This window comes from Phanerochaete carnosa (assembly GCF_000300595.1).
Source record: "Phanerochaete carnosa HHB-10118-sp unplaced genomic scaffold PHACAscaffold_1, whole genome shotgun sequence".
NCBI classification, from domain to species: domain Eukaryota; kingdom Fungi; phylum Basidiomycota; class Agaricomycetes; order Polyporales; family Phanerochaetaceae; genus Phanerochaete; species Phanerochaete carnosa.
The window spans coordinates 2,913,519-2,922,307 of NW_006767628.1; the positions used below are offsets into that span (position 1 = coordinate 2,913,519).

Genomic DNA, 8,789 nt, shown 5'->3' on the forward strand with positions numbered 1-8,789 from the left:
GATGAGGCGCTGCTGATCGGGGGGAATTACCCTCCTTGTCCTGAATCTTCGCTTTCACGTTGTCAATCGTGTCCGAAGACTCGACCTCCAAAGTGATCGTCTTGCCCGTAAGCGTCTTGACGAAGATCTGCATGCCTCCACGGAGACGAAGGACTACAGTGCGAACGTTAGAGGCCGATCACTAGGCAACGTCGCGAGTATACGTACCAAGGTGAAGCGTAGACTCCTTCTGGATGTTATAATCCGAAAGTGTACGGCCATCCTCAAGCTGCTTGCCGGCAAAGATGAGGCGCTGCTGATCGGGGGGAATACCCTCCTTGTCTTGGATTTTCGCTTTCACGTTGTCAATCGTGTCCGAGGACTCGACCTCCAAAGTGATCGTCTTGCCCGTGAGGGTCTTAACGAAAATTTGCATGCCGCCACGGAGACGTAAGACGAGGTGGAGAGTCGACTCCTTCTGGATGTTGTAGTCGGACAACGTGCGGCCATCCTCAAGCTGTTTCCCAGCAAAGATGAGTCGCTGCTGGTCAGGGGGGATTCTGAAACGTTGTCAATAAGATCAACCTTCAACCAGGGCAAGCCGCCACTTACCCCTCCTTATCCTGGATCTTAGCCTTCACGTTGTCGATGGTGTCAGAAGACTCCACCTCGAGGGTGATAGTCTTGCCAGTAAGGGTCTTAACAAAGATCTGCATGATCGTACGGGGTAAAGATAAGTGGTTGGAGGATGAGTCGACAGTGAGAAGTGAAGGACAGGTCCCTGCCCGCTGCGCACGTATCCAGCCTATATACCCCACAGGTTGCGGAGTTTGAAATGCCCCGGGTTACTTATTACTGCGCTCAATATGGAAACTCGAACTTGCTCGAACCCGGTCCGTGACACTCGACGTTGCATCTTGTCTCGGTGACTTACGAATCTGACAAAGCCTTGTCAAAACAGAGCGGATCACGGTAAGCCCTTTGATATCAGTAGAGAATCACATATGCTGGTGGCGCAAGATATAATACGTGGCGGAACTCGACAATGCTACGTGGACGGCGCATTTTTGTCATACCAAATTCGAATAGTGAGATCTTTCTCCATCGAAGCGGAGGCGATAATTGGGCGATGCGGATGGCTCTGCAGCGTAATTCGCAATAAACCACGTTAGAACCTGGCGCGAGAAATAACGAGAAGAACGTACAGCCGCAGCTATGACAACATCTTCAGACACATCGTTAGCACGTCGAGAAAACTCTTAAGGCAACCGCTGTACTCATACCTCGATGTGCTTCGAGCACCTGAATAATTTGTCGGCTCTGCAGATCCCACAAGTAGACCTTGCAGTCTTCGCTGCCACTAATAATCTGCTTCCCACCAGTCGCGAAATCCACGAAGATCGAGTATGTACGGTTCGTATGGCCCTTGTACGTTTTGACGCAGCGGGATGTCTGAGTGTTCCAAAGACGGACAGTTGAATCTTGCGTCGATGCCAGAATAAAGCGCGAATTGGGGGTAAACTTTATGTGCGAACTGTGAGTATAAGGTCAGGCGCGACTTGCGTACCAATGTAGTCACAGCATTTCGCACCATATAGGATTATCGTCATCGACCAAGGTTTTGAGACATTGGCCAGAGTCTGCATCCCATATGCGGCTACACATGCGAAGTCAGACGAGGCTGCAGCCAGTCTGAAGTAGACCTACATCAAGCCGTCCATTGAACAAGAGGCTACTATTGTTCCGTCGTGATTGAAAGTGACTGCTGTGACAGGGTCAGAGTGTGCTGGCAGTGTCTTCAACGGTCTGCCTGTCATCGTTTACACTGAGCTAACTGACATGCGTGTACGTGGCTCGTTGAAACATACCTCTGGCAACATCCCAAAGTCGCACAGTCTCGTCAAAGCCTCCTGAAACTAACAGGTTGGATGAGGGGCCGAAGTTCACGCAGAATACGAAATTTGTGTGGCCCTGCAACACTTTGGCCACCGCCAGCTGTGGGTACCGGTTAGCACGCCAGCAGAAGTGGCAAAGCGAAACACACGCCTCTTCAACACTCCAGATCCGTATAGTTTTGTCATCTGAAGCCGAAGCGAGGAACTCTCCATCATGAGACCAAGCGACGTCGGATATGCCCTCTGTATGCCCTTCCAATGTCTGGATAAGTTCGCCATTGTATACGTCCCAAATCTTCACGACCTTGTCGGCGGCTTCCGTACATAAGTTGTTTAACACGGCATGAGATACAAATGCTCACCACAAGACGCGAGCATGGTCCCATCCGGGCTGAACTTGATGGCAGAGATTGACCGAGCATGTCCGCTCAGTACGTACTTGGCCTTATAGTCTGGCACGCCATCGTGTAACATAGGTATATCAGGAACGGCTGGAGGCTGCTCTTCCTCAACCTCTTGATCTTCCACAATCGCGCCATTGAGCGGCGTCGACACCTCAGGGGACTGTTCAACAAGAGATTCGACTTGCACATCCTCCATTTCAGGGTCTTGTCCGTTCAACTCCAGCGCACCGTTTGTCGCATCTTCTGGCACGTCTGAATATATGTCATGATCCGGTGTTATCTCAGCTTCCATAGCGCGCGTGCCTTCGCGTCGTCCTGTTGTGGTGAGAAGTAAAAGGGGTGTATTGCAGCGGTGGCTCAAGCGAACAGATAGACTGGCGCCTCAAACTTTTCAAGTGATCGGCTCAAGAAGCGCCGGAGCTAGTCCAGGTTCTCCTCAAGCTCGTTCCCCCCGGTCAAATATTCCACCTATACCGCCAAAAATGACCTCTGCTACGACCTGGGCGACCCCTCCAACTCGTACCGAGCTGATTGAGAACTTAGTGTCTGGTGTCGGTGAGCGTACAATTGTGGAAGCGCAATCATCTCTACTCACACAAAAGTTGCAATAATCAGATCGGTATAACCCTTCGAATGTGGGTATCCTAGAGGACTACCTCTACCACCAGATACGTAGCGAGGAGTACGATTGCCTCGCGAACCTCGCCATCCTGAAGCTGTAAGCCTATTCATGTCCATACATGCCCCCGTGTTAATATACACATCAGCTACCAGTTCAATCCAGACCTCCACAATCCTGACGTTGTGATTAACATCCTCATCAAGGCTCTGGCTGCACTCCCGTTCCCCGACTTCAACCTCTGCATCTCGCTCCTCGACGAGCGCCCTGTCACTGCGAACCCAGACGAGCCTGACCCGCTGCCTTCGCTCCTGCCCGTGCTCCAGTCGCTACACAACCTGCTCCAACAGTGCCGCTTTCCCGCGTTTTGGACGCTCTACCGCTCTGAGAAGGCCGAGTCGCTACGCGACAATTATACTGTTGAGGTCGTCGGATTCGAGAACGCGGTGCGAGAGGTCGTCGTTCGTGCGGTGAAGGCGGCTTTCCAGCGCATTGGCAGCCAACGTTTGAGCAGCTACCTTGATCTCTCGGGTATGCCCATAATGCAGCTGATTAATCTTGGATGTGCTGACGACTTGTGCAGGAGAAGAGCTGTCAGCATACGCCGAGAAACTGGGATGGGCTTTCGACGCTTCGACAGGCGTCGTCTTGATCCCACCAAACCCAGACAACCAAATCGAGTCAACAGTCGTGCAGGAGAACATCCAGCTGCCGCGTACGTTATACAGTGTCAGACACATTCTGTGAAAAGCTGACACCCGCATACATAGAACTTGTGAAGGTGATCACACATGCGCAGGCAGCATAGTCATCAAAAGTAGTTTGTATACCTCATGCATGCCATACGATATAATCAATGGTATCGGTGTATTCTTCCAAAGCTCCGAAATTACATACATGAAAGGGCGCCGTTGATGCTATACGAGAGTCGTGTCTAGAATTTTGTCTATACGTTCATGAAGTTCATGCGGTTTGGCCACAGGCAGCCTTTTGAACATCTACTATCCTCTGTCATTCTTCATACGCCTCCCTCTCCTGCAGACCAAAACGCTGCTGTCGTTCCCCAGGTGGCCATGGTGACCCCTGTCACCAACAGGAAGCCGTCCCATAGGGTACACCGGCCAGAGAGCGCAACCTTGGCAGATACTGGCCCGATGACACAGAGCAGGAATGCGGAGAAGGACCCCAGGAACGCCATCATTGAACTGAACTCCGGTACGAGGATCGAGACGGTCACCGACAAGATAGTGAACACTGCACGCTCGACCACAATCAGGAAGCGCTTCAGAGCGAGGCGACGCTCGGACGGCGGCGTGGCGTTACTGTCGACGCGAGGCGAGTTCGACTTTGCTAGAGCACCATGGTCGTCCGGTGGGGCTGTGCTCGTGTCGATACCGAGCATGATCTCAAGTGTGATACTCAGCTGGAGACAGTATGAGGGAAACTTCATATGCAGGCGCGACAACGAAGATTCTCACCGGGCGAGTTGAAAGCGCGAACTTGGAGAGCGGGGCAACAACCAATCCCCAGAGTGCTATGCGGTTCAGGGTGCGGTTGTACCCCGGAACGAGCATAAGCTCTTGACTGAACTACACACCGCACAGTCAAGTTCCGCCCAAACGAGGATATCTCCGAGCCCGACTCACCTCGTCGCTGACATCGCCACCAAACATCAGGTAGCCTGTAACACCAATAGTCGTGTAGATGGCTGTGGCAATAGAGAACGCCCAGTTGATCATTGCGTCAAACTGAGTAGGGTCTATCATGTCCCTGGCCAAGGAAGGGATGACAGCATGTCCCGAGAGCTGAATTTTAACGTGAGTTTACTAGTTGAAGAGGGTACATGGCTGTTCAAATACTTACTCCGGCCATGAACAAACCAAAAGAAAGGCCTAGCTGTCCCAAGCCAGCAAAAGTTAGGCTTGTATGCGCCGGCTCCCATAAGCTGCCGGGTGCTTCTGCTTTGGAGAAGCCATCGATGAACATGACGACAACCAAGAAGAGCGTGGATAGAATTCCAAGAATCGACGCATATGAAAGGAGTGACAAAGGCATAAGCACTGTTGGGACCAGACTGTTGTGTCCATCAGGCGATTAGAATGCAAGAAAATATCAGCGAGAACTTACACCATCAAACCAATGACCTTGTACGTGTTCGGGGAGTATGCTGGTACAACAGCATGGAGCGAGTCACCGTACAAGGTAACAAGTGCAACACTGAGAGCTTTGGATTGAGTTTTGTGCCGCAAATAAAACATACGCATGCACATACCTAACTGTGAACAGCTCTAAACAGAAGAGAGCACTAATGAGCGGGCTGGATCGTGGCCCAAACGCCTTACGGCCGATATCAGAATAAGATCTTAGTTTCGCATCGTCCAGGATGATGTGCGCCAGGATCTTTGCGCTGTCATAAACGCAATCAGCTTCTCAATAAAATGAACAGAGACAGTGGGCTTACGTATAACACGTAATGTATCCATAAAATATCATGAGGAACATGCCTCCTATCCATCCCGCGTATGCGAACGCTAACGGTTCGGAGAGCATGCCTATCCCGAGCAGGATGGCTATAGCGTTGAACAGCTATCGCGTACCATCAACTGACGAACGCAGCCCAATATGCTGAAGACTCACTGTCTGCCCGAAGGTGCTCTGCCCGGCCTGGACTGCCTTTGAGCTCATGCTCCCGCGGCGCGATCTCGCGCTAATCTGCGACGCGCGACGCATCAGGGTGTGCGGGGGGCCCTCTATGGGCATCGCGATGCTCGGCAGGACGTCGTTACCTGCGATCGGACGGGGCGGCTCCGCGAAGGTCAGACTTGTAGCCTTACGCAGAAGCGGTGTGTTCTCGCGCGCCATACGAGGGCTTGCGGGGTGCGCGAACCTGGGCGACGCATTGAAAGGTACGATGGTGTCTTCGGTGCCCTGGCGTGTGTAACGTGGGTGTACCCCATACCGACGCGGGCCAGGTTGGGCATCGGTCGCGGCGGCCGAGGGCTCGGACGGGAGGTCTTCGTCCCACTGCAGGTTGCCGACGGCTGCGTTCGGGTCGTACTGGACCGCTTGTGGAAGGCGCTCCTCGACATCTCGGTCAGAGCCGTAATCCTCATCCTCGACGTCAGACTCGCGGTCATAGACATCGTCCCATTCGTCGTCCGTCGCGGAAACGGACACTGAGTCGGAGAAATATAGCTGCGAGCGGCGGTCTGACAAGGCGAGTCAGCGGGGGCTTGGCGAGTGAGCACGGCAAACTTACAGGCTTCAAAGGCATCGCGCATGCCCGAGGTCGAGTGCGAGCCAAAGACGAAGGAGCCTTGGTAGGAGGACATCGTGTGGGTCGTTAGGGTCGTCAGTCGTTCGTGGAGGGCGAGGGTGGGCTCCACTCGAGCTCGCCTTGGTTGCAGATAAGGCCGGCCTCTAGAAGCAATCTTTCGAAGATGAAGGAAGGCCGAGACAGCGGTCAAGAGGGGGCCCAACCGAGAGTGGACGTCAGGAATAACGTTAGAAAACTCACCGAAGAGCCGCGAAGAGCACAGCACCTCCCACTCCTATGAGATCAGACGTCCGTTGGACATGTCATAGGAGTGGGCTAGATCCGACCGCCGGTTGGTACATTATATTAAGAAGAGAAGACCCAGAGCGGATCTCTACATGGATGAAAGCCAAAGAATGTGATCAAGTGCAGAAAACGTAATTATCGTGATATCTACTCTAGGGGGTGGCCCAATAGCCGGACAGACTAGGCTGCATTCACCGCCCGCCGGTTCGTCCACTGCATGTACGGCTCTCGAATCAGTTCCGAACCCGTGTGCTTGGTGCGTGCACTCCGCCGTGCCTCTGGTACAACCATCTTCGATGCGAGGTCCTGAAAGTTAAAGTCGGTCAGCTCAGGAACATGACAAGCGAGCTGCACCGGCTACTCAAACGCACCGCTGTACGCCGGCGGATGCCAGGACCGATGTGCGGCCACCACTTGGCCAAGGCGTTCTTGAGCGCAAGCTCTCGGACGCCCTTGGGATTCAGCCAGGCGACGTACTCATCGATCTGCAGGAGATTCAGGTCAGCAGACACACATTGAAGTTTGCCTGGGGACGCACGGTCTCAATATCGTCAAACACCGCCCACTCTCCCACCTCAAGCATTCCTTCGTCACCTTCCTCTTCCCTCCGCCTAGCCACCACTTCCTCACCTCTTCTCTGGAGTATCTCCATGTCGAACTCACTCGGCCCCTGCAAGAATATTCTACCGGTGCCGTACTGTACGCTCCCACCTGTACCGAGGAGCGACGCGGAGCCCATACCGTCGAACCACCACACTCGGTTGTAAAACCGGTCCCTGCCCAGCGGTTTCACGCGTACCGCACCGAGCAGCTTCCGGAAGTCGCGTTCGATCTGCTCCAGACGCCGCTCGCACTTGTTCACCTCCTCGTCCAGCCGGCGCGACTCCGCCAGAGCTTGTTTCTGTGACGCCTGCTTTGCGCGCGCGAGCTGACGCTCTGTCGCCTGTGTCCGCCGTGCGCTAGCTCGTGCACCGGGCGCCGACGAGCCTGTCTCTGTCTCGCCGTCGGACCCGGGGGCATCGGAGAGGTCGCTGGACTCGTGGACAGGAGTGTTATCTCCGACACCGTTCGCAGCCTTCTTCTCTCCATTCTTCTCCCCATCTTTGTTCTCGCCTAGTAGAGCTGCAATCTCTTCGATACTGGAAAGTCTTGTGATTAGACTCTCAGTAGGCTGACAAGTAATGCGAGTACGTACAACTGCTTTTTGGAGCGGTTTACCTCGATCTTTTGTTTCCGGAGCTCAGTCAGCTGCTCTTCGCAAGATTCCATATGTGCATGGATAGCCTTGCTTGATATCGCTTGGTTGCAGAGGAATGCAAGAATTGCGGCCTTATCGGTGGGCGGAAGTAGGTGGTATCGCTCTCTAGGTGAGGCACTCGTGGATAAGGGCAATGGTTGAGGACTAGTCGCCGGCGTTGCAGGTACAGAGGCACCTTCAGTAGGCGGATTCGGCGTCGGGAAAGGCGCAAATAACAGACGAACGAGAATCTCCGGCAGGCGGGGAAAATTCTCGAGATTGGCGTGCTGCGTAACAATGAACCAGCTGATCGGTTGAACATGCTCAGAATATACACTTACGTCTTTCAAGCAGCCAATGAGAGACTCTTCCCAACCGTCGCGACCCTCCCCGTGCCTCAACGGCGCACGCTCCCAGTTATTCCCTACATCACTGACAGACTCGATGAGCATATACAATGCGATACCTAGCACCTCGGCCTCCTTTCCGATTTTATCTTGTAGGTTTATGAGGGAGAGAACGGCACTGTGTCGGGTGAAGGGAACGGTACGCAGATTGTATATTAGTGTCGAGTGCACTTCCGCGACGAGTGCGCATTGCGGGTCTGTGATAGAATGACGCAAAGCCTGATCGTAATCATCCATCGTGAATGATGATATGTGCAGTGGATTGCTGAACATTCGAGGTTAGCACATCGAGAAACTCGCTGCACGCCAAGACAGGAACTTACCCGTAAACATTAAGGAAATTCCATGACATGATGAAATTCTCATTAGCCAGACGGTCTGTGCCAAATGGCATGCCGGTGCGGCTTGCAGCAGGTCTCTTGAGCTTCATCCCTGCCTTCTTCTCCTTGTCCCCAATCACAACGTCGAGGTCTTCCGTGGGATATCGTATAGGCTTCTTCTTTTTCTTCTCAGCAGCAAGTCGTTCGCTCTCCTCCTTTGCCTTCTGCTCGGCCTTCTCTTGAGCCTCGCGCTCCTTGCGCGCTGCGCCACCGTTGCCCAAAAGATGAGTCTTGTTCATGCGATAACCAAGGAATAGACGAACCTTTCTCCTCTTCAGCAGCAGCTTGCTTCTTCTGCTTCTTCGT

General features: G+C 53.4%; 4 protein-coding genes across 4 annotated transcripts in view; 1 reads left to right on the forward strand and 3 right to left on the reverse strand.

Annotated features, from left to right (window-relative positions):
• The window catches only part of PHACADRAFT_247222 (uncharacterized protein), a 2,178-nt gene extending 1,441 nt beyond the window's left edge, over nt 1-737 (reverse strand). Inside the window, exons 1-2 of the mRNA XM_007390347.1 lie at nt 592-737; nt 208-539 (exon numbers count right to left, since the gene is read on the reverse strand). Of these exons, the coding sequence (XP_007390409.1) occupies nt 208-539; nt 592-695 (436 nt within the window). The 5' untranslated portion in view covers nt 696-737. The remainder of the gene's footprint in view (nt 1-207; nt 540-591) is intronic.
• Nucleotides 738-955: 218 nt separating this feature from the next.
• PHACADRAFT_247224 (uncharacterized protein) lies at nt 956-2,511 on the reverse strand. Its single transcript, XM_007390348.1, has 8 exons — nt 2,237-2,511; nt 2,026-2,178; nt 1,848-1,974; nt 1,687-1,789; nt 1,571-1,636; nt 1,263-1,513; nt 1,185-1,204; nt 956-1,120 (listed from the first exon to the last, which is right to left on the reverse strand). The coding sequence occupies exons 1-8, from the start codon at nt 2,294-2,296 to the stop codon at nt 1,028-1,030; spliced, it is 873 nt and encodes a 290-aa protein (XP_007390410.1). The 5' UTR covers nt 2,297-2,511; the 3' UTR covers nt 956-1,027.
• A 198-nt stretch (nt 2,512-2,709) lies between these two features.
• On the forward strand, nt 2,710-4,338 carry PHACADRAFT_168319 (uncharacterized protein). The gene is made up of 5 exons (XM_007390349.1): nt 2,710-2,833; nt 2,894-2,996; nt 3,046-3,428; nt 3,481-3,612; nt 3,668-4,338. Exons 1-5 carry the CDS (start codon nt 2,761-2,763, stop codon nt 3,703-3,705), a joined length of 729 nt encoding a protein of 242 aa, XP_007390411.1. The 5' UTR covers nt 2,710-2,760; the 3' UTR covers nt 3,706-4,338.
• An 813-nt stretch (nt 4,339-5,151) lies between these two features.
• The window catches only part of PHACADRAFT_110936 (uncharacterized protein), a gene marked incomplete at its 5' end in the record, with an annotated part of 5,832 nt that continues 2,194 nt past the window's right edge, over nt 5,152-8,789 (reverse strand). The window contains 8 exons of the mRNA XM_007390350.1: nt 5,152-5,304; nt 5,359-5,483; nt 5,535-6,106; nt 6,157-6,765; nt 6,831-6,944; nt 6,998-7,598; nt 7,655-7,983; nt 8,038-8,368. Coding sequence (XP_007390412.1) covers nt 6,640-6,765; nt 6,831-6,944; nt 6,998-7,598; nt 7,655-7,983; nt 8,038-8,368 — 1,501 coding nt within the window. The 3' untranslated portion in view covers nt 5,152-5,304; nt 5,359-5,483; nt 5,535-6,106; nt 6,157-6,639. The remainder of the gene's footprint in view (nt 5,305-5,358; nt 5,484-5,534; nt 6,107-6,156; nt 6,766-6,830; nt 6,945-6,997; nt 7,599-7,654; nt 7,984-8,037; nt 8,369-8,789) is intronic.

Bases quoted from the DNA above. Each gene is read 5' to 3' on its own strand.
- PHACADRAFT_168319 (XM_007390349.1), top strand. From the start codon at position 2,761: ATGACCTCTGCTACGACCTGGGCGACCCCTCCAACTCGTACCGAGCTG. The intron at 2,834-2,893 runs GTGAGCGTACAA...TGCAATAATCAG, and splicing joins GAACTTAGTGTCTGGTGTCG to ATCGGTATAACCCTTCGAAT. The intron at 2,997-3,045 runs GTAAGCCTATTC...TATACACATCAG, and splicing joins AACCTCGCCATCCTGAAGCT to CTACCAGTTCAATCCAGACC.
- PHACADRAFT_247224 (XM_007390348.1), bottom strand. From the start codon at position 2,296: ATGCTCGGTCAATCTCTGCCATCAAGTTCAGCCCGGATGGGACCATGC. The intron at 2,179-2,236 runs GTGAGCATTTGT...GCCGCCGACAAG, and splicing joins GACCATGCTCGCGTCTTGTG to GTCGTGAAGATTTGGGACGT. The intron at 1,637-1,686 runs GTAGGTCTACTT...TCGCATGTGTAG, and splicing joins TGTTCAATGGACGGCTTGAT to CCGCATATGGGATGCAGACT.